The sequence below is a fragment of the Synchiropus splendidus genome, chromosome 13, assembly GCF_027744825.2.
Source record: "Synchiropus splendidus isolate RoL2022-P1 chromosome 13, RoL_Sspl_1.0, whole genome shotgun sequence".
NCBI lineage: Eukaryota > Metazoa > Chordata > Actinopteri > Syngnathiformes > Callionymidae > Synchiropus > Synchiropus splendidus.
Window position 1 is genome coordinate 9111310 of NC_071346.1, and position 24915 is coordinate 9136224.

Sequence of the window (24915 nt, forward strand, 5' to 3'; positions counted from 1 at the left end):
AGATCCTCATTTTACATAGAACAGGTGGGAGACTCTTTTGTTCTCGTCCTGCTGTTAAAATCCATTTCATTTCTCGGGCTTGACACAACATGAAGAGCGCTCGTCACTCTAAAAAGGTTCTTGCCTTTCACCGAAGCAAAGTATTTCAAGGCCATTGCTGTTGTCAAAACGTCTAAAGTGGTTCGACTACCATTAGCATAACAAGCTTTCTGCGAGACAATTAAGCACTCGCCGACTGTTAAAGAGCAAAGAAGTTCCAAAAAACTTCAACATTAGAGACCCATTTAGTTATGTCACCTCTGTTTTTATTTCGTTTTTTAAACTGTAACCACAGACTTTTAGTTGATTCGTGTTCAGAAGTTGTCATTTTTGGTCAGTTCTTTGAAATGTGATTTTTAATGTATTTTCAATGTGTCATTGAGCTCTGTGTTGTGTATTTGGATTGTCATTGGACTTCAGTTTCTTCTTGTGTCAAGATCAAAAGTATTGAACATGCCATTAAAACATGTCTTGTTACTATTTTTTTTTAACCAAACGTCGCTCATTTTTTTGTCGAGTTAAACAATAGGATTGAGGTGTAAACCATTACTGTTTTTTGCTTGCAATATTCAGAACAAAGGTGAACAGCTCGTCCAATATGGCTGCCGAATGTTTTTTAAGTCGGCAGCCATATTGAGACTCCGCTGCGTCTTTTCTATCACCGTCTCGACCAGAAGTTCATCACTTCCTCTGCGAACGTTGAGCGATATCCACCAGCAATCCCAAAGCAGCCATTTAAAATGTATCGTTGAAATGAATGAAGCCGAAATCCTCCACTCTGTTTAGGCAACGTTTGCAAGTTGCCTCTAAATGTTTCACGATTTCGACTCGCATGAAAGCTCTCGTAGCATTGATGGAGTAATCAAGGTGTTTTCTACTTGGTCACTGCTGATGTTTGTAGGATGTTTCAAGGGAGATCTTCATAATTCATCAGCCATCACAGAGTCCAATATGTTATTTACATGGATGGCTGTTTGCCTTGTTGCCAAACCTCATACATATGAAAGGCTGGCGTGGATTCCCAAACCGTGCATCGAGCTGTCGAAAGTCCCTTGGAGATTCGGTCGAGAAAATCTCACTAGTAAATAATAAAAAAGAAGGAAGTCTCAACTTGTTTTTCCACTGTTAACCGTTTCTTTTCCTCACCCCTCCCCGCTCTCTTCCCTCTCTTTTTCTGGCAGCAGAAGACAATGTGACAGAGGACCAGCGCAGTCCTGGGCAGACCGCCATTCCGAGTGGTAATGCTCCATTTCATATTGTATTTGTGACTGGAAAGTGGATCATGTTTTTTTTGTTTGTTTTTAGCTTTGTGCGTATTCAGGGTTAACAGCATGTTATCACTTTTTAATGCTGCACCCTTCCAAGGAAACAATATGGCGATGCTCTTATTTTGGTCTGACTGCGACCTGTGTGGTTTTATGATGCATTCTAGACCTTGTGTTTATCATCAGCTCCGCTACAATTCCATACATTAGTGAATGCAACTGTTATAAAAAATGTCATGAGTGGGCTATTAAATTGCCTAAGAGGCCTCAATAAATTTTATTGTGGGGACGAGGGATGAGGCAAAATCTTGTTTATATAACGGGAGAATCTAAACTTAAATAACAAGGGCAAAAGTCACATCACACATGTTATTGTATAACATTTTATATACATTTTATTTACCTATAAGTCATTAAATAACTATAGAAAAAACATTAAGGCACAGTTTTAAAATGTTTTTTTCACTTTATTTTGAGGGAAAATGAATACTAAAACAGAAACAAATTTAAACACAGATTTCGAAAGTTATATATAGGATTGAACCGGTAATGAAACTGCTTTACTGTTAGCAGCAGATATAATCTGTTCTGTAATTTCACTGTGATCTCATGGTGGTCTGCATAAACGCTATCACAGGGCTTTATTTGGACCCCAGTCCGCACTTCACCATGTCTGATCTCGACAAACGTTTTACCCTATTTTCATGTCATACATTGCTCATTGATGCCACTCTGGCTGGAGAACAACATGCTGCTGTTATTTAATTCAGATTTTTCGCTTGACTGATATACGCCATCTTGAACGGAGCATTAGAAGTGTAGGGAGAAGGTCTGGACATTATAGCTGCATGAGTCCAGCACTGTAAGAGCAGGTGTGCTTCTGTAGTGGTCGTCTCCAACACCTCCCTCCACGCGCTCTTTGTCTCCCCACCATGTAGAATAGAGCCACACAGATGAATGTGTCCTGTCTCTGTGCATGCCATTCACCGTGGCCCTCGAGGAAAAGAGCGGTAATTCAGGTCAGGCTAGCAGAAAGCCCCCTATGAATGAAGGCTGCTCCTGATGCACCACACTGTATATTTTCATTTCATTTGTCTCTGGTAAAGGTTAAGTCTCAGGTGTGGTTATTTTAAACCCGATATGGATGGTTTTGCCCAGCAGGCTGGGGACCCTGGCCGCTCCTGGGCTGCCACATTTAGTCCAACATTTATACACAGTTTTCTCAACTATGCTGTGCTGGAGTGTGCAGCGACTGGTAGCTGAACTATTGCAATACGTACTTCAACAAAAATTGGTAACCATGATGTCTATTGAACAGCTCATCACCTTTAATAAAATACTCCATAAATCCGGAAGTACAGCACCAATCTATCTGTTATCGTTTTAAAATGCCTCAGTTTATATTTGTCAGGTCGCCGTCCACCCCCCAGACCACGCCTACCTTGTCGTGATTGGTCACAGTTTGAGAAGAAAATTGAGCAGCATATAATATACAGGAGTTGGACAAAATGTTGGAAACACCTTAAAGCTTTAAAAACACATCCATCTGTGTGGCTCAACCCCTGGAAATATAACATCTATATTCATTGTTGTAAACCCTTGCATAATATTACATGCTGTTTTAAAATTTTCTATGTCAATTTTAATTGCTCAAAATGTGCTGTGAAAGTTACACGTCCTTTGATCTGTCCTTTGTCAAATGGACCCATGCTTTCGACAGTGTCGGCTAGTCGTTGCAGCCATAGTTTCACAAGAGGATTTTAAAATGATAAACATGCTAGATACTTAGAGCTGGTGTTACTCAGTATGGCTGCAGTGAAAGTGAATGTTTGTCCTTATTGTACGTAGTATTTATGACTGAGAGAGGAAGAATGACGAAAAGATCAAAGCAGAAGTCGTACTGCCAGGCAAGTCTCTTCCTTGAGACGTTAGTTGAATGCAATAACGCCACCTTGAAAGTTTCCTGATCGGCTTCTCAAACTTCCCTCCTTGACGACTATCGGCAGCGGCACCGTAGAACTGAGCGGTGGCCCTGTAACCTCGGCTCCAAAGATGAAGGAGCGGGCATCGGAGGCTGACTTGCCTTGGAGACTTCCTGTCATCCAGAGCCAAAGCTAATGAGTGTGGCTGATTACAACGACCCCCTCAGACACACGGATCCCCCACACGCCTCCGCCACCTCCACCTCCACCTCCAGAGTGAGGGGAGTCAGCCGCCACATGATCGATGTCTGCCTGTGGAGAAATCAGGAGGGCGCTCAAATTAATTTCTCACTTTCCTCATTTGACTTCATCGGTGTTGATTTACTTATTTTTCCTCCAAAGGCTGCAGGAGAAACTTTAGGTTTAAGAGAGAAGTTGTTCGTGTTGGAGAACTTTTCAGTGTTGATAATACGATTCATCATTCCACCAAGCTCCTTCCTCTTCTTCTTGAGTGTCCTTCCTAGTCACCCCTCTTCATGCCCTCAGTGAACCTCATGGCGTATCTTCTGGGGGCCTCCATCGCCAACACTCTCCAGTATCCAAACCATCAGTCCACAGAGCTATTTGCAGTTAAAGTAACTTTATTTATAATTATTATCATGTACATACTGACCTTTTTATCATTCTTTTTATCTTTAGAAAAATTATATATATATAAAATTTATATAAAAGATGATTTTTTAAAAAGAAAAGTATAAACTGGAATAATAATAATAATTTATTTAATTTAATAAAAATAATTTTTAATAGTTTCATTGGCACAATGTTTAAGTTCAAAGTCTGAGGTCTGTTTAAAGTTTTAATGTGGACATTTGTATGGTGGAAAAATCCAGTTTTAGAATGAAGCAGCAAATTTATTTTGATAATACATGAATAAGTCTTTTTTTTTTAAGATATTATATATATTGCGCATAGTACAGTCAAAATAAATGATTATACGACTCATTTTTTATGTCAATTTCAAAGTGAAGTTTCTAAAATGGTTGGGATTGTTATATCTATGTTGAATTATACTGCCTTCACAACAGCACTATCATATAAGATGCTAAAGAAAATGAGGACTTTGAAGGCATAAGCGGGTTTTTGCAGCACATTGCCGTGTCCCACCTCTGAACATCCAGTTTTATCAATGGCTGATAGTGAGATCGATATGGTATTTTGAAATAACAAAAAGTTTTCAGTGAATGATGTGACTTCCTCCTCACGCCAAGCACTCTGCAGAAAGAACTTTTTGAACTACCAAAACAACCCTTCTGGCCACTGGTTTTTCAACATCTAAAATTGAAGTGACGTAGGTTTACCTGCTATTCAAACGTCTCCCTCAATGATGGACGCTGTCACAATAGCCATTACAGCGGCGACAAGCTAAAGGATTAAACAGACGGGCTGTGGAGATCTGGATCATAAGTAGGCCCCCAGTCGTGCCCTTCCATTACACTTAAAGTGTTCTGCCAGTCTTGCATCCTGCTTCTTATTCATGTTTGATATGTCGCAAAGGCAAAGGAGAAATGCTAACAAAAGAGGCTCTCTAAAAGACAGACAGATTTATGCATAGTATAGAGGGGCAGGAACAGTGTGATATCTGAGGTTTAATGAGGCAGTGCGCTTTTTTACCCGGAGAGTGTCGTGCAGGCTTAAGATCTGCAGCTTGGCTTTACCACTGTGCTGGCTGTGTATAATTATATCCACATGCTTTTTCTTCGCTCTTATGTATACATCCTTTCTTTGCGGCGTTTGCTTGGGCGTCAGCTCCGTGTAAAGTGGACGGAGGCCGTGGCAGGTGATGTATGAAGTCAGGTGGCAGCCAGTCAGAAGTGGAGGGCGCCCTCTGATCAATGTACTGTGGGGTTCACTCTGGCAGGAAGAGGAAAGGACTCTTTCACTCCAGCACTTCAGAAAATCATATTTTCTATTATTCATTTCCTTTGAAGTTCTACCGCACTAATGGCATAGCAAGGCGCTCCGTTCAATATTATCACTCCCAGTGAGAGAGCGAGAGATACGGGCTGAGAAAGAGAGAGAGAGAGAGAGACAGAGAGCATTTGCAATGTTCAAATGTGTTTTCTTATCCCGCAGCTTTGATTCCAATTCTTTCTTTTTTTTGGTGCAGGGATTTTAATGGTGGATGATTATTTATGCTTTGTCAAGTGCTGCCTGGTTTTCTTTGTTTGGCTTTGCTGCTGCTCTAATTGCTACCTTTAGCTCGTGCTTGTTTTCTTGTATAGGCTTCGGTGTTATGGCTCGGCAAACACCTTTTTTTTATGGTTTTATAGGGCGTAATGGGAGCTTTGAGACAGCTCAGTGAATAGCATGCTGTCATTGTTTGGAACAAAGAAATAAAGTGTTGACCGCTGGTGAATAAACATAATACAAAGTAGCTTATGGAACTTGAAATGTATAAGACGACACAATCAAAGTGCTTAAACCTAGAAAAAAATGCATCAATATGTTTTGTGTTATGTTATAAAATGTCCACAAAATTCTTCTCATAATTATGATGCTAATCGTGGTTGAGCAACAAAAAATAGTACATTTTGAGGCATGTAGTGGTGGTACAGAACATTCTGAGACGTATCAAACTCTAAAACTGAAAAAAAGTTCTGGCTCAGACCAAAATAATCAATAAGGTCAATACAGGTGTTAAAAGTTTGAAGTTGGTTAGTTTCGAACTTGCGTTTTCGGTCGTCTATGTCACGTCGACCTATGAAATGTGCCCGAAATTTCGCCCGAAAACAAACATGGCATCTGTGATGGGAAAGTTGTGGCATGAGAGTCTGCGAACTATTCCTCCGATTAGAAAGCAATGAGTTAGTGAACGATTGTTTGGAAGTTGAAGTTTGGAACTTATCCTGTCGTCAGCATCAGACATCCCATCAATAGCGGCACACCTCCATGCCGCAAGTGTCGCGACTCGCGAGATGCGGATGATGGTGATATTAAACAAATATAAACAAATATGGTAACCACAATGGCCAAAATACAGTTGGAAAAGGTTCTAGAATCTACGAATTTGAATCATATTTGGCGAAATTACCGGGTGGAAACACAATTTAATGTAAACCAGTGAACCATTTTTTTCATGTTCTGCAGTTTAGACGCCCTCTAGCTAGCTCTAGCTAAAAGCCTGTGTCCAATTCCTCTTGTCTATCTTGTATGTATCAGTCTAAATGGAACTAACTCACTAATAGCAATGTGGGGGAACCCGGTTTTGGTGAGCTAGTTTCTGAAGCATTTAACAACCTTTGCGTTCAAGTAAACGTACAGTAGCTGCGGACACACAACACTGGCATTAATCTAGCTAGCAACATGGTACTACTGAAGCTACGACGACTATCGTCAAAATGTTCCTTGTGCCTTCTGAGTTATTTTAGAGATTTATGCAAAGATATAGTGTGTTACTCCAACAAGTTTAAGGTATTGATGTTTGAAATTCTCCGATATGTAGCTCTGTGTGGAGCATGCGCCGCCACCGACGCTCTGTAATGGCAGGGATCAGAAGATGTGAAGGGCTAAGTGGTGAGCCCCGAATGCCGTCCTCACAGAGGAGGATACACTCGGAGGCACATGTGGCAGTCGAATGTACTGTGACCTATATATATGGCGGCTGCTCTGTTAAAGTTTCAGATTTTTAAATAACGAGGTGCCGGCAAGCGTGTGAAGGTTATTCAATCTTAATGTCCCCCTCTTTCTGACAGCCTCCCTCACTCTGATAAAGGAGCGTGCTCACCTTTGATCAGGCCTGCCGACATGTGTCGACAGAAGCTGCTCGCTGGTTAAAATAAATTCTTAATTTGAACCTGGGGGTGGCGAAGGGGTTGCTCGGGAGTCGGGGGCGCATCATAGGATCTGGGGGAAATGACAGGAAATGAGGAGATGGGTGAGCTGGTAATTATGTGTTTGACACGAAGCTCCTTCAGCACTGGGAGAGCGACTGATGGGGCTCAGCTGACTCGCTACAAGCTTGTGAGAACACGTCCCGCAGTGGTTCCCCCACTTTGTGTTTCACATAGATTTGAGCGACTTTTAGCTTAAAACTCTTGACAACTATCACATGTTGCTTTTCAGAAATCGCTTGTTCTTTTCTCTTTTTTGCCTCGGGGAGAGCAAGATTCGCGGCAAGACTTAACTTTTAGCTCTAATTCAGTCATAGTGCCGCTGCTGACTTCTACTAAAGCAGGGCTTTCCAGTTCGGTCACACGGGGGCTAAAATTTGAACCACAGTCGAAGAATGTACTTTTTGAATGACTGGTACCTTCTTCAGTAAGTGAAATAAATGCATTTAAAGGAATTAAAGGTGCATTTTTTTTACTTTTTCTCCTTAAAATGCAGATGCAATATGAGGTTTAGTAAGTCTAGCAGAACACAGATGGATGTGTTGATCGAAAGCATTCATTTTATGCTGGCCAGTTGATGAAGAGTGGCACCTAAAGTGTCATGAAGCCATCATGCTCTGCCTTTTGGACTTTGTATGTTACTGCAATCCATGCAATATAAATCAGTGGTTGTGACATTCTAGAGGTATCAAGTTGGGATCAATTGATCAACCAGTACTGCCACCAGTAGTAACTTAGATTGTTGCTGTGTGTGTTGGCATAAAAACTAACTTTAGAACGAGTGTTTAAAATGAGTTTTTTGAGTGTTGATACTTGAAATCGTTTGTCTACATGCTTTTAGCTAACTTCTCACTCATGTCAGAGGGTACAAATTCGAAGTTATTTTATGTGTACTCATCATTAAATAGACCTATGAGAAATTGCTGGTCACTTTTTGAATACAAAGATTCTAAATGTAAACTATTTATCTTGAATTTGTTCGCCTCAAGAAGTGAAACAGTACGACTGTTTCAGCCTGTTAAAGACATAATATATATGTATTTTGTTCAGCCTGTGGCTTGGACTGTGTTAAGTTTGACACCCCTGTTTTCCACTTTGCAGGCACATACCAGGCTAAACGTTTTACCACCTTATTAGAACATACTTTATTTTTGACATATACTTACTGTTGCTGTGTCCACTGGGGCTGATGTCAGACCAGTGGTGGTGTCAGACCATAGACCTCTAGTTTTGTAGGGCTCACTCTGCTCTGTCAGTGTGCCTCAAGTTTTATTCCACGGGAAGTCCTCCCTCAGGTTCACGCTCCTGTTGTACCCACATTTCTCTTTCTTTTGTATTTTTCTTCTAGTACATTATCAAGCACCCCCAACCATGTAGCCATTTTCTCAACTTCTGTGAGGTCCAGACAGAGGAGGGACAGGCAGGGGCTTCCCAGCGAGGGTCCGCGGGTCCCTGGTGGGGCTAATGGAGCAGAGGAGAGAATATCAGTTAAAGGCTTATAAATATTTAAGAGGAGAAATATTCAATATTATAAGGGTGGGCGTCCAGGGGACTCTTGAGCTCTCAGGATGAGACTTGTGGCATGATTTATGTCGGCATGAGAGACACGTCTGCGTGTGATAGATGGGCCTGGAATCGAACCGTCTTCAGTGTAAGACGTCAATCACCCGTCTGACACGCACAATTAATACCACTGTAAAGCAGGAAAATTCTGCCGAAAACTCCTCCAGTCGGATCTTCATTCTATTCCCCTCATGAATAATTTGTGCGGCGATCATGTTTCTTTGAGTTGACCTTATCAGAATATGGATCAGCGGTCAGAGGAGGGTCCCTCCTCTCAACATTGTCAAACTGATCAACAATATTAATACCAGTTCCAGTTTTATCCTCAATATGCCGCACGTCTTCTTCTTGTACCCGATGTGTGTTTGTGTAATCGTATTGATCGGCCGTCCGTCCTGTGGAGGCTGCTGGACGAGGATGTTCTGATCACATAGATTACTGTATGAAGCCCAGAGGCACAGAAACCTCACTATCGACATGGCGCTGTAATCCCAGGGTTGGACGTGACCTTGCTATGCCGACCCCCACCCCCTTCACACCTCCTCCTTTCTTCTCTTGCCACCCATCTAGCGTACAAGAACAGTCATGCACAAAGACACAGTGGAGTTCACTGTAGGTCACATGTGAGACCTCATGGAGTCGCAACTTGATATTTTTATTCACCATATTTCAACTGTCGAAATATATGACATTGTTGTTACTATATAATGTGCCTTTTAATTGGCCCGAGTTGCCATAGTGATAAAAGACAATGGTATATTGTGCAGCCATTAATGAAATGCAAATCGATTGCAGTGAAAGTGCTCCAGGTGTGTAAAGACCTTAACCCTCCTCCACTTGTATGTATACATTTCATACGGTGAATTCAGAGTCGGCGCTGATGAATCATGCATCTAGATAGTGCGGTGTTTGGCCTCAGTCAGAAGTGTTTCCCCCTGAGCGACCGAGGCCTGCATCTGTGAGGATTGGGTTGGGATTTTCATTTTCTTGAAACACCTTCTGTTCTGTTCTGCATGGTCCCACTGGGGACCACAGGGCTGATATTTTTAGAGGGCATGTTCCGAGCGCCTCAGTCACCAGGAGGGAAGGACAATGGAGGGTGTGATGTTACATCAATACTTGGCGCAAGTGGGGGAAAGGAAAAATCCTGGGTGGCCTTGATGGCTTCTGGAACGCCTTTTCCTTCAGGAATTTTCACAGTTTTTTTTTTTTTCGAAAACCCTGTGTTTGGTGGTGGTGGTGTTTGCCTACACATCTAGTCATGCTTAGACCACGTCTGTCAAATGCAAGGCTTGGGGCCAAAATCCGGCCTCTCTAGCCTTTTTACGTGGCCCAGAAGACGTTTCGTCGGCTCAAAATGAATTTAAAATGCAGCGGTACTGGATTCACCCCAACACATCGTAAACCACGAAGACTACCGTTTCTCCCTTAGCGGAGATTGTGTCAGGATTTTTTTAAAAATTTGACTCAAGAAACGGGATTTATGTTTGTTTAGATTCCACCAGCTAAAGGTGGCTCGATAAATAAATAAATTCTGGTGAACTTGTGCTCGGTGAGGAACAACTAGACCTCTAGGTTTCAAGTGTCGGATCTTAAAATGGCTGCCACTAAAGAGCTCTACCCCACAGAGCTTTAAGTGAAGAGATATTGTGTGATTGTAAGTATGGCTTTTTAATCAGACCCATTGTGAAGTGTAATGGCCACAGTAGGGGAGCGACTGAGCTGCGGGCCATTTTGCCTGTTTATTGGATGCTAGCCCGCTTCACCAGGGCAGCGCCACACGGCAGAGACAAAGTTATGATTAAAGCAACATTTTACAAGAAGATTTAAAGTTGCCGTTCAGGGTTGCCCACCCTCGTGCAAGCACAAAGCCAACAAGAGACAAAACTGCAGATGGATTGAAGAATATTGATGTGCGCGACCCGCGGCTGCCTGCGAGCGAGGCTGAATAATTTAGGGAAACTGTGTCGTGACGACAGCGAGTTACACACCAATCTCGGTTATGTGTGTTCCCTCTGTTCTTCCCCAGTTTTGGCCAACGTGGCCTGATAATATGGTTCAATGACAGAAGGCGCCTGATGCAAGCGAGCGCTCACTGATGGAATTTGATATTTTTTGGTCCGGCCAAAAGCGCAATACACATTTTTATTAACTACGCGTATTCCCATCTGTCTACTTTCATATACTGAAGTTTTGCTTGGGTGAAGCAGGGCAAACACAACATAAAACCATTTCTAATAACAGAGTGTGTGTGTGTGTGTGTGTGTGTGTCAGCACCTGCCACCTTGTCTGTGTGTACCTGTATATCTTACCTGCCCAACTGTTCCGTAATAGCCTGAGTGGTTGAGTTACAGAAGCCCAAATTGAAGCTGCATTTTTATTACAGCTTTTATTATTGTTTTTATTAAATCCGGGGTCTGGAAAGCCATTTTATTGTCACCCAGAGGAAGCTGGAGATTCTCACTGTGCGGGTCAAACCCTCTGACTATGTGGCGCTGTCATTTCCTGTGGCTTGCCAGATCCAGAGAGCGCCCTCGAGAGGGCGGCGGAGGATGGTGATACCCGACGTCTAAGGAAGAGGCTGCTCTCTCCGGAGGAAGGAGAAGAGGGAGAGGAGGAGGACGAGGAGCCCGCGTTGCACAGCTGCGACAGCTGCCAGCAGGTGTTCGAGTCGCTGAGCGATCTCACCGAACACAAGATTAATCAATGCCAGCTGACAGGTAAACAACGTTCAGCCCACCGAGCCTCCCCTACACTCTGCCACTCAGTTCTTCTCCCACTTCCACTCTCGCTCTTCGGCTTCACCGGAGACTTCGCCGCACAATGATAGAACACTACAACACGGGAACACTGGTTCACACTCCCCAACACGCACACACTCACACACCTCACACAGACTTCTAATAAATGCCTGTCAGTGTTCATTGTGCTGTAGTGTTGAGCAAAATCGGACTCATGATACACTGAAATGTGCTCTCCTCGAGACGGTTTCCATAATTCAAGGGAAGACGAAGAAGAACCTGGCAATCCACAGCATTTTGATTTGTGGCCACGTGACTCTGCTACATATATATTTGTCAATATCTTGGCTCCAGCTCTAGAAACCTTCCTCTCTGCCTCTGAAACGCAGAGCGAGACTCAAAAAGGAAGGATGCCATTGGCACACTGTGTCATTGACCTGTTGATGGATGAACGCTGCTATAAATACGCTGACAAGGTGGCAGACAAAACTAATGATGTGAAGTGAAGGTTTTCCATGTGTTTCCCGGCACTTGTCCTTCCTATAAAAACGAAAAGAAAAAAACGCAGCTTGCGATAGAGAGCACTGCATGACACACTTTCCCCAAATTTGAAGGTTCCATAACACGTGCTTTTTAGTATGACAGTTGAATAAGTCAAATTGTTGGCCACTTGAGTGATCCTGTATCCGGCAGCCAAGTGGACTTTAATATAATATTTGGAAGCACAGTTATTACTGTGTTTCTCCAAGAAAATGGACAGAAGCATTAAAAATGTCAAAAGTGAGATTCAACAAGCTGCACTTTTTATTTGTCCCATGTTTAATCCTTAAACTGTAAATCAAAAGATGATGTCAGGAAGGTGTTGCCTCATGAGCAGAGCATGAACATGGTTGTTATTACCACAGCACATTCGTCATCATCATCATCATCACCCTCTTTGAATGCTTACCACGGGGAGTTCACGTTCCTTGTGACCTCAGCTGACTCCAAAAGCTTCATTACAGTGGTTCTAGACCAGAGGTGGACAATCAATATTCCAAAGGGGCCACTGTGACTGTCTTGAGGGGCTGTCAGGCCAGTGAAATGAGAGCTGTGCCATGTTTTTGTTTTTAGTAGTGTGGCGATAAAATATGTTTCAGAATATGAGTGAGCTAAATAAACTTTAAACAAAGACTGAGACAACTTAAATGTTAAAGTGCTCATGAACACACAAAGAAGGGAAAAATGGCTCTAAATGTGGTCAAAGGTAACTGTAATATTTGGATGTGATATTTAAAAAAAAAGCAATTTTGTCTTCATAGGCAGAGAACACAGATTGGCAGAACTTCCTCCGTCACTAAAAAAAGAAAACAGAACAGAACACAGCCTGTCAAGAAGCGACGGCAATGTTTTGACATTTACTGAATTGGTGATATTGAAATTACAATTTTTTAAAATCACACTAAGCATATCTCTCTAATCTGCTGTCTTCCTCACGCGGTCCGTCTCTTCGTAAGTTCAGCTGTAATGTGCGACTTCTGCAAGCAACGGACTATAGTTTCTTTCGGGATTTTTTCCGTGAAAAACATGCTGAAAACTGTCATGTTCTTGTCCATGACTAGTAATGTGTGGTCTGTTTATTTCTATGCTTCCATTTTGTTTGAGTTAATTTTAAAGGAACGTAGTGGAATGTATGTAGTGGAAACCCTGTAGCGGCTCCGCTGTGCCCCGTGTCACGCTTTGCCCACTGTCCAGGGCATATTCTATTCATGATTCAATTTTAATGAGGAAAAAACTTGTGTCCCACTACCACTGCTAAAGTGATACATGACTTTATCACGCTGGAAGTTATTGCACTGACAAACTAAGGTGCATATTAATGCGATTATATAATCTAATGTGTGTGGACCATCCTTCACACCCAAAGCCATCAGTCGAACGTCTACTTGGTAATTTGAAAAGAAAAAAAAAGAGGCACAAAGAGCATTATTCAACACAGAAGGGGGACTTGTTCCCACATGTTCAGCACAATTAAAATTCCCTTTAATGATGCTTGTGTTGTGGTGTAATAGTGGAGAAACGGGGAGTCATGTCAGTTTGGCACCTTTATGCTGCCTGCTTTTGCCGCGTGGCCGAGACTGACTCAGCCGTCTTCTTCCGATAATTAAGCGAGGCGTCCGTAAATGTCAATCTTCCGGACAAATAACTGTTAATTGTTCAATGATGAAAAAAGGAGCCGTTTGGATAAGAGCCCCTGCGGAAAGCAAACAAAAGAATCTAATTGCCATTAGGGTATTGTGATGGTGCAGAAACACTCTATTAGTATTCAAACACGGTGGGAGAGAAGAAACTTGGAGATGGCATACTAAGTACTGTGTGTAGAAGTGTGTTTTTGTGCGTCCTCTGAAATATGGGAGATTTCCTATGTGGCATTATGTAGACATCCATGACCAATTAATCTGTCTTACATTCACTCGCTGCTCGCAGATGGATGCTTTATTAGGACGGTTTCTCATCAAGCCCGGGCACCTGTTAAACACCTCCGTTTTTTACCATTTGAAATGTTTTATTTTTGGTAAACAAATTGCAGAGCTCTACTGAAACCAATCTGCATATGGAGATTTATTTCTTCCCTGACAGCTTCCTCTCTTTCCCTCCGGCTGATCTCTGATAAACATACAGATTGCATTATTAGAAGCTGACATGTTGAGAACAACTCGCCATCTCAGGGGTGGTACTTAAAGTCAAAGCATGGCCAATGCTATAGGCTCAGTCCTGTGCTGTGTTTGCTCACTCTCCCCTGAATCTACGTCATGCCGTCCTTGCCATTAAGTCATGTTATTTCCAGGGTCTTTGAGATCCTAGCTGAGTACCGGGGGGGGGGAGTACAAGGGTCACCCTCGCCACGCCCTCTTTATCGTGGGGCGAGTGACTAAATGCCCAGACTGTTTTAGGAAAAATGGATCAGTTCATTGCTTTATGTATTGCCTGTTAGGTGGATGGGAAAAGGGACAGGGCTATTGTGAGGTTTTGTGATGTCACATGCTGTTGTCGTTGGAAACTGGAACCAAAGCTAAACATTCGGTTCCACTGATAGGGTCTGTATTGTGTTACCGAAGCGAGTCAGGGCAGTGCATCTCTTCTGCGAGCAATGAACCAGTGATATGTTAGTCAGACAGTGCAACACATGTTTGAGGTCCTTGCTCTTTAACTGATCTCTTTTCATCAAGAAATCCTGCACCACCCTGCGCCTTTTGAGGACCCGTGAGCTACCAGCTTAAGATGTGTTTCAGAGTGCAGTCTCCACAGTGTTTTGAAAACTGTCTGAAACAACTTTGATTTCCGTTGACCGACTGGAGCTGACCTCAACATTCTGCTCTACTCTAGATTGAAATAAAGAGCGACTGTGTACTTAGGGGGAAGTCACTGTGCATCAGGGATACTTCAGAAACCCAGTGCTCCTGGTGGAAACACTACCACTGGAGTTGTAGCCTTCTGACTGCTGCCACACGTGTAATGCAAGGCAGACGCTTTTGCACCGTGCTTTTGGAGATTGGAATGGAACTCAAAAAGTAGTCCGTAGTAGTTTTGCTTCAAATTATACATGCACATCGAGGCACTAACATAAGTCTTGTTAAATATGGGCCCTTCAAATGTAGTAGTAGGAAGAAAAATAACATATACATGAGTATTTTGAATCGCATAATATTTCTGTGGCCTCTCATGACCACAGGAATACTGATATAGAAAGTTGTACTGGTACTATAACATGGAGAAGGGGATGGCTGCCAAAGTTTTTGCTCTCAAGCACAGTTGCCAGAGAGATGTAGCTTTGTACTGTCATACAGTGTGTGAGGGATTGGCTTCATCTGCTGTGAATGTGGGATGCGAAAAAAAAGTCTTCACCAAATGATGTGTACATTACAGATATCTGTTTTCAATTCCACTAATGTAAGATGTAATCCGCCTTCTTCATTGGCGTCTGGTGTCAGGTATGAGTGAGACACAACTGTTGAAATGGAATTTCAAAGAGATTTGTGCAGTACGTGACCACACCCAGGTGACAGAAAGAAAGAGAAAGATGTTACATGTCACTGCGATCAATGGCAGCCATTGTTTCACCCTCGTCTGGCCGAGGTATAACACCTTTCCCTGCACTTAAGCTCGACCACTGCAGTGCGCTAAGGGAGCACACTGGTATGGATTGCCTCATGTCCCCGATGCGATCGAGGCTATTGATCGCGCTAATGCTGGACTGCGGAGGAAGGCAAGAGAAGTGAGTGAGGGAGTAAGAAGGAGATGGGGAGAGAGAAAGAGAGCAAGTGCTGCAGGAATGCATCCCCGGGGAGCCTGTCTTGGGCTGGGGCTGGGCTTCAGGAATGCTACCCAGGAGAGCCCAGTGAAGGCTAGGCCAGGGCTGGAAGAATGCCCCTCTGGAGAGTTGAGAGTGGGGCAGGGCAAGAGGAATGTTCCCCCAGAGCACCCCTGGAACACAGTGGGGCAGAAGCGGAGGGGCTCTGTTAGGGGAGTCTGTTCCCCCGTCCACCCTCCGGCTCCAGGATGGCTGCGGAATCAGGTTTCTGCGTGGGGATCAGCATCCTGCCAACAGGGCTTTAGGCTACCCAGGGGACAAGACAGGAGGCTTGAGGCGCTGCGTATCCGCAGGCCTTCTCAAAAACACTTTTGTCTCACTGTCTTGCGTTATTGTCTTACATTGTTGCTCATTCTTCACAGAGGAAGAAAAAAAAAATGGCCTATAAAGTTTTGTTCTCTTGGCACTGCTGGATATGAGTTTTTCACAGATAGGCAAGCCTGTCATACACCTAGCTTCCCGAAACACAGAACCATGTTTACTAGCCGGACCTCACTGTAAACAGAAATATCACCACGCTGTGACTTCCAATTCATGAAATTGCATTTTCGCCAGAAGCTATTTAAATAGCCGCCATTCTTTCTTTGCAGATCCCTTGAGCAACACCTTTCCTTGTGTCCTTCACTAGAGGAGGGGCACCGCTACTTCCCCCAGAGAGATCACTGCCCTGCTATTTTAACCCTCTGTGAGATGACCTTTTTAATAAGTGTCTTTCTCTGTTTTCCTGCCGGCCACTGTGTGAGCAAACAGAGCATGTCTTCTGCTTCCCTTAGATAAAGGAATCAATCAGAGCGGGTGCAACGGAGAAGCAGAGAGAGATAACTGAGCCGTGTATGGATTTATATTATGTAGATTTCCTCTTTTCTTCTTCCCCATAGACGGGCAAAATGCACTCGATAAAATACATTTCCGATTTATGAGAAAAATACAAATGTATTTCTCATACTGTATGGAAAGAATGATATCGTGGGCTTTGTTGAGCTCTACCTCTCACCTTCAGCACGAGCACATACATGGATAAATTCACAATGATTCCTTGGGTCAGCCGCATGGAAATATTCAGTAATACTCAACAATGAACAGCCACTTGGCAGTGACGGTTTTCTGCTAACTATTTCCAAAAGGCTCCATTTAGTTTCACTGGCTTCATTCAGCGAACTTTCTGTTTTGATCCAACAGCTGCTTTGTGAGTGCCAAGAAGAATGTGCCAAACTGGAAAGACTTTTCCTTCAAAACGGCTGGAGTACGACGGGAGACAGACGAGCAAGACATGATTAGTCGAACTATGAGCCTCTGTCGTTCATCAGAAATTCTGCTGTGTTTTTGTCGGGAAGTCTTTCGACATCCTGGTACAAAGGGCGGCACGCTGATTACAAGGCTTTGAAAAGGAGGAGAGGCGGTCAGGGGAGAATAGCTACTTTTGGCACAGCGCAGCCACTGAAAAGAGACCTCATGCTAGAATGAGCTCTTCGAATCAGGGCTCGACTATGTGTGTGTTTTCATGGGGGGCATGCATCTGTGTTAAAAAGGGCTATAGGTTAGGAAGGAGGAGAAGGCGAGACAGAGGAGGAAAAGTAGCAGTAAAGGCGGCGCTTGCCTCCACGCGCATCCCTGTGCGTTTCCTCTGTGCGACAGCGCCAGTCACATTAACAGGAGTGTCATTAGGAATTCAAAGCGTATGCCCTCGTGAGGACGCCCTCTCTCTCTCTCTCTCTCTCCCCTGTGTTTCATAGCGCACACATTATGCCTGGTATAAAGTATTTATTGGTCTTTGTCAGATGAAGACCGCATTTTCTGCAAGAAAGCAATCAAAACAACAATGGAGGATTCTGCATTTCCAAGCGACGTTGTTCATAGCTGGAGAGAAAAAGAAAAAAAACAAAAAAAACAAAAACCCATGGGCAGTGCTGCTGTCTCATATTCCCATCCGCTCTACAGCACAACGGTGTATTTACTTGCTCATTCAGACTGCTCAGGCATGCAAACACACACAAATTAACGCGCACATGCGCCGCGCAGCACCTGCATGCTTGCACTTTACATTTTAGATGACACATTATTCATTGCCCTAGAGGCCGGCACATGCGGGGACCTCATCCGATTGACCTCTTTCTTAGCTACGATTGTGTGGATGATGAAACAGTGAAGTAAACACGATATGTCCATCGGTTATGGTGGCTAGCTACGCAGTATAACTAAGAAGCTTTTGTGGTTGATGCTAACAACACAGTTCTGCTTGAGGAAAAAACAATACAAAAAACACATTTTAATGATCCTCACTGGTTGCTACTTGGCTCAAAGTTCAAGAATAGTGTTATTGTTAAACTAAAAGTCCAGGCTGAACGCGTCGCTAGCAGGTTGTCAATCATTTTTTCTATGGAATTGGGAGAGCAAGATGGCTGCCCTTAAATGGAAGAGACAAGTTCTTGTTCTGGAGTAGACATCAACATTTACAGCAACAAAAAAAGGGATTGAATTCACTGTGCAACATGCAGAATGGCGTCCGATTGGACCAGGAGTCAACCCCATTTTTCAGTCAAACCAGTGACTGTCTGTGTGCAGAAATTCGCCTGTTGTGCAAACCAATAAATGTGTCTGCGGCAGGTCGCGGACTACCCCTCAGATTTACATAAAAATAATGGCACATCACCATCACGGAGCACAAAGACAAAACAAACCCTTACAAAATGACAAAGTCTCACCATAAAAAAGTGCCTTGTAAATAACCGAAACAGATAAACATTAGGAGAGCAATATAGTAGGTGTATAGTTAGGGCACCTCCTGGATCCACATGTGGTATTCCTGGCATGTCAAAGGTTTCTGGAGAGACAGAAGTTGTCCTAAAAAGTCGTCATCATGACATGATCTTGTATCGGAAGGATGGACTTGATATTAGATCGCACCTTGTTGAGTGTGTTTCATACCAACCTACCTTTTTAAACTGAAAATACAAAATCAATAAATTGAAATTATTCAACAGTCATTCTTATGTAGACACAACCCTAAGGTGGATAGGTGTAATCTGACACCATACCAAACCCTGTGATCTACCTGAGCCATCTTTGTGATCTGACTCTTTGGCACCTGTGTCTCATCAAAATATCGACTCAATCATTGATTTCTGTATCTTCATATGCTAACGGATCTATGGAGCCGCACGTATTTAGCGTCCGAATGATCATGATTCATCTTCCTGTCGATACTTCCAAGTGCGCCGCCCACACGCGACACAACCTTTACTCTCTGTCATGTGACGAAGACCTGGTCATGAGGCATTTTCCTCATTTGTCTTGTTTCCTTCATCACTCCCCGACCCTGACTCGGCGGCTCTTTGTTCGCTCCCCTCCTCAGCCTGCAAGTCTTTTTTTCAGTGGCACAAGCAGAAGAATGGCACATTAAATCTTAATAGGACTGCGTCTGGCCGTGTTGAATTGCAGAGCGTGTTAAGCCGGCGCTTTCCTCCCCCTTGGCACACGCTTGTGGAAGTGGAAAACAATTGAATAAAAGAAACGGCTCCCTCCCTCCGTAGAACAAGTGACTTTGGCTGCTAAATCTCCGGCTGAACCAATTCCAGCACGCGAAAGTTCATTTAAAAAAAAAAAAAAGGTGTAGCATAAATTACACAGGCTGTTTAAAGAACGGCGGGACGTATAGCGGAGCGACGGGTCTGTGGTCCTCCCAGGTCGTAGCTTTAGCTCCCCCAATAGGGGTGAGATTTTAACAACACAGCAGTTTTGTAAAAACAGGAAAAGACATCAAAAGACACAACGTGGGGCTAGCTATACCTTACAAGTTTGGATTGAAGTGCGAATGAGCAAAATTAAAATGGAAGGCGAATGTTGACGGAGGTGTTAAGTAGAGTGAGGTTAGAATTGCGGGAATCATTGTGTAAAAGACTAGAAAGGAAATGTCAACTCTGACCGCTGAGTTCCTGAGGGAAGGAAGTCTGTTTATAAATTACAATATCGACATTCTCATGATTATTCTGCACCAAAAATTTAGCACGTCTTGGTGTGGAAACCTAACCCTCCAGACATATCAACTAAGAAATGCAGTAATGTGGCTCAGTTGCCGGAGCTGTGTTTCCCATTCTGCAGGGCTGGTAATTAACCAGTAATGACTTGACTGGTTATGTGTCCATTGCTGTGGTGCTGGCGGGTCGGGCTGTGGGACCCAGATAAGGCCCACCGTGGGCTTATCTCCCCGTCCGAGAGGCTACAGGACCTGCCTGACAGACTCATCCACAGCCCATTTTATTAACAACATCATTAATGCCAGACAGGTTATGTGCAGTGGGTCGTCAGAGGGAAAAAAACAGAGTCCTGAACAAATAAAATCTCAATTCCTGCTTGGCCAGTCAGTCTTAAGTAAGTGTTTTGAAAGCACAGAGCTTGCGGAGATGTTTACCGGCTAGGCAGCCAATGGGAGGGCGCGGAGAGTGAGCTTGGATCTTACCTGTGGGTTTCACGTAGTCTCGCTTGGGTCCCCGGAATTCAAATGATTTTCCTTTTTCCTTCTTTCAAACCTGCAACTGCACACTGGAATAGTGATGAAGCTCGCGGAGAGGAACACGAAAAGGCAATTTAAACAACAAATGAGACATTCAGTATGTCGGGAGTGTAGAGTTTTTTTATCTTTTGTTTTGCTCTTTTTTGTTTAGATTTCCTTTAATCTTCTGGAATATGGTCATTAATAAGTGGTAAACCAATGAATTTGCAGAAATAACGTTAGCAATTCTACGTTTGCGCCTTTCAAATCTATGTGCTGTCGAATGCATTTACTACTCACCTGTCATTGTAGTTTAATTGTAATTACAATTGATGGTAATTACTCGTCACTGCAGCATCGATTTGAAGTAATTCTCAGTTATTGCTCTGAGGCTGAGTCATATTTCAGATTATTTCTTGCGGTAGGAGGCAGTACCCAAACTGGTCTAGCATTTTGATGGTGTTATCATTTCATCCTTTAAGTTAGTTTTGCTGATAGATTAAAGCAGGAAGACGTGAATCTAACATGGATGTCGTCTTCTTGTGCGATCGCCCTCTGTAGCGCCCACTAGTGGACAACTGTACACATGATTTAAGACTCACAGGTGCATATGTAGGCTCATAAACTTGTTACCAAAGAGAACAAGTTGAAGTCAACAAATACAATGCAATGTCAACATATATAAACGTCAGGCAAATGAATCATTAACTTATCTCAATTCCATTCTTCTATGCCACTGAAAATTTCCCTATAAACTGAACTAGCTTCACTCTGGCTTGGAACGTCTTGCGATCCTTTCACTAAAGTAACAGAGGACGGTGACGACTCGGAAGCTGAGTGCCTCTTTGTCCTGGACCACAAACAAAATGGAGGCATTAGACAGTCAAAATGCAAATGAATCTCCCGATAATTTCCATACTGGGTCATCAGTGCATCACCGTATCCCCCATGTTATTTTGTGGATTAATGCATTGCGGCTTCAAATGTATCCCAAAGTATTCAATTAGCATGTGCTCCCCTGTCTCTTATTTCCTCCACATGTGCTTTAAATGGACTTTCTTTCTACATGTCTGCACGGAAATGTTCTGCACATTGATCCCCATCAGGATTTTTACTTAGATGTCTCTTGCCAAACTTGCCATTAATGGAAGGAAAAGCAAGAGGACGGTGGAAAGAGTGACCAGTGCGACAGGTTTATATCTCCCCGTGGGCGCCGCTTGGTTTTCGGGCCCACAGGAAAGAGCGAAGCCAGCTGTGACGGCATCCCGCTATAGCCACTGTGGTTTAGGAACATGGGGGTTACTCGATCACGGACTCAACATTTCCCCTCGCCTCTGCCTCTCCAAGGAGTTGTTTGTGTTGGCCAGGGGGCTAGTATTTGGGTGGGGGCTGCTATGGGGATCTTAGGAAATAGCCACTCCTACACTTCAGGAAACGGGGAGCACAGCCACCCAAGGACAGAGATTCTCAAATATCTCTAAAAGTAACACATTTGTTCCGTTGTTCTAATTGCTTTTTTGGACGGCTGTTCCATAAATTCACTTTAATAGGCAGAAGGGCTGTTATTTAAGGTCTCTGAAGTCACCAGCTGGACTATTTGGCAGAGGGAGTGGTGCCTTTTTTGGCTTGACAGCCAGGCAGGTAGAACAGAGATGCTGCCTTAATGCTAAGAGCAGTGCATCATGGGGGGTCCAGCACTGCTGAGAATGTAAAGGTCATCTAATCTATTCCACCTCCAACCTCCCTTGCTGAGTGAACATTCCAGCAGATTCGATCGATGTGATCAGAGAGCCTCTCCTTTGAGATGACCTCTCTCAGAGTGGACCAGTTGGCATATTAAAATAACTCGCCACCTGCAATAGCCATTCACTTACCGTTGTTTCAAGACTGGTTTTGTATTCAACACACTAAAGCCGCAGAAATCCTCTCGGACGGACCGAAAGCCAGGAGTGAATGGAAAGTGGTAAACAGTGGTAATCTTGATATTAAGACAATATGTGCCCCCAAGAAAGCCAGGATGCTTGTTTCCCCCTTCTAAATTTGGTTTGTAGAATACACCCCACAAACAAAGTCAACAGAGAAGCCCGACGTGTGATTGGATTTTGATCCGACCGCATTAGTACTCGGGCCTCCCATTGGCTGTTCATTACTCTCACACGGAGGCGGTTGTGAATTATCGCCCAATCGGGCCGGAGACCATGTTCTGAAGAGTATGCTTTCGTTTGCATCCTTTAAACCCTCGGAGCCTTCCCTCTCTCCGGGCCTGCCAACGGAATACTTAATTCCAAAGTAAACTGATTGCTCCCTCCAACAAGATTACGCTGTGATGATGTTAGCCAAATGAGAGCGCCGTTCGGATGCAGCCGGGGCAAGCAAGGATGCTTACTGCAGGATGACTGATCAGCATGTTAAGAGAAACAAGGTTAGAAAAAAAGCAGGCGAAAACGAGGGATAAAAATCGAAAGAGTGTGTGAGAGTTGTGCGCGTGGGGGTGAGCAGAAATGTAATTTGCTTCTCACCTCAGGCGACTGGGCTCTGAGGCCAGTAAATATGCAAACAAGCTGAGCCTGGCCATCAATATGAAGACCTTAGATGATTACTAATCTCCACTGCAGAGAAAGATTGAGGTCTGGTCAACATTACCATGCAACATGAGGGAGGAAAAGAAGACCACGCTTCACGTTGGCAACCTGCTATTGGAAACGGAGTGGTGGATTTATGATGCATACAAATAAGCTTCTCAGACAGGTGTAACTTTGCTGAAACTGTTTTAAGAAGTCAACAACTCGTGTTTATTTCATAGCTTTTCTTTCTGATTGTAGCCAATGGACGTTCCTCACCTGTTGAACATGAGCGCAGATTGTTAGTTTCCCGTGATGTGTGAAGATAAATAATTCTATTTTTGAAGTGAAAAAAGTACGAAAGTACTTGAAGCGATGACCTTTCTCACCCTGTAACTTACCTGCGGCTGTAATTCTAATTTGTAGTAGAAAACAATACAGGTGTAAATAGAGCTTCATATGTGAGGAATAGATTTGCCAGTGTCTTGTCATTCCTCACCCATAATCCGGGATATCAGAACCACTGGGACGCGGGCCGGCCCGGAGTCATTAGGTGTGTGCGTGGCTTAGCCAGACAGCCAGATAAACCAGATGCCTCGGGATGGCCAGGGGTCATCTCGCTGTGAGAACATGTTGTTGATGTCCTTGTATCTCTCCACCGCTTCACGTTCCTTTTCCTCTTTAGCACATTTTCTGCTTCTTCTTTTGGATTCTATTTCCCTTGATTACGCCACACCGCCATCACAAACATTGGAGCTTAGCAGTCGAAGAAACTGCAGGCTAAAGGGAAGTGGGAAAGGCGGCGAGGGGAGTTGTCTGTGGCCTTAGGTTGAATGCCGGAGGGTGTACTACGTGTGGAGGATAGTTAGTGCAGAAAGAGGCATCACGGTCTTCAGGTGAATCCTCTCATTTTGGAAGACTTAATGCGGTTGAAGCCTCACCCCAAGGGGCCAATGTTATGATTTCCTCACGCGAGGGCAAAAGCACTCCATTTTAATTTCATACACCTTTGCTTAAAATGCATGCAGCATATGAATTTGCCTTGCGTGTCTCTAACATCGCTCAAGGTATTTTTAAACGTGTCGGCCATTTTTGTTGGTTTCTTAAGCTGCGTTTGAGGAAAAAGAGGCGGACAAAATGAGACCATGCGTCTCTAGCGAAGGATTTCTTTTGCCGAGGAGGTGGTGGGAACTGTGTGCACGGAGCAACTGGATGTTCACTTGGACCAAATCATTCATCTGCACAGTCATCCATCTTCGACTCCGCCATCCCTCTGTTCATTTACTCAACTAACCATTTATCCATCCTTGGCCAGAGCCAAAGGTCCATGTCTCTTTGTGGCCCTGATAATCTGGACCAATTTCCTCAGCAATTTATTTCCCAGCCAACCACCCACCTGGTCAAGCAGCGTCAGGCTTCTCAAGGTGGAGCTACTCATCCCAGCAAGCTCCTTCCTGCACAACACATCCCATTAGTTCCTTGTCAAGCCTCAGATCTTTTGTGTTTTGAAGCTTCAATCCAGCACGGGCGGATTAAAGCGCCTCTTTATGTCGTCTTTGACACCGATAAGACATTAAATGGGGTTGTGTGTCATAAATTAAGGAGCGTTGTAATGAAATATTTAGAGCTGAACTTCATAATTAACTGATCCGATTTACATGTAAAATCAATTTGCTCTGCTGGAATTACTCTGAAGTATAATACATATTATTAAAGTTTCCAGTTATACATTAGCATGAAGTATTGATCGCTAGTTGTTGCCTCCAGACGGGTATTTGTTTTCACGATGATTTTCCATTTTCATCCTGGACTCTGACTGCTGCATCCCTTCTTCCTCCTCCTCTCCGCCTCCCTCCATTCTGTCATGGCTCCTCAGTATTCCGCTGCTGTCTTGTGTGGAGTGATTTTGCCCAGACACGTCTGGCTCTGGGTAAAGTGCGGTCCCCAGAGAGCACGCTCCGCAGCCCCCAGGTCGCCGGCACCATGAATACATTATGATCCCCATTTCCATCCTGTTGCCACGGCAGCACTTTTGGAGCCGCAGGGCGATTAAGACGTGCGCTGTCGATATCCTGATAGGAGCAGAAGTTG

At 43.7% G+C, this 24915-nt stretch overlaps 1 protein-coding gene across 12 annotated transcripts in view; it reads left to right on the forward strand.

Moving 5' to 3' along the window:
- Positions 1–24915, forward strand: part of LOC128769813 (zinc finger protein 521-like) — a 109432-nt gene that overhangs the window by 8099 nt on the left and 76418 nt on the right. For 6 of the 12 annotated variants that reach the window (XM_053883807.1, XM_053883805.1, XM_053883809.1 and 3 more), the window contains 2 exons: positions 1221–1277; positions 11202–11402. Coding sequence is in view for 5 of the 12 variants with exons in the window: in XM_053883814.1 (XP_053739789.1) it covers positions 1221–1277; positions 11202–11402 (258 nt within the window). In the remaining 7 variants the exon portion in view is untranslated. The remainder of the gene's footprint in view (positions 1–1220; positions 1278–11201; positions 11403–24915) is intronic. The other 6 variants (XM_053883806.1, XM_053883813.1, XM_053883810.1 and 3 more) reach the window with 3 other exon arrangements.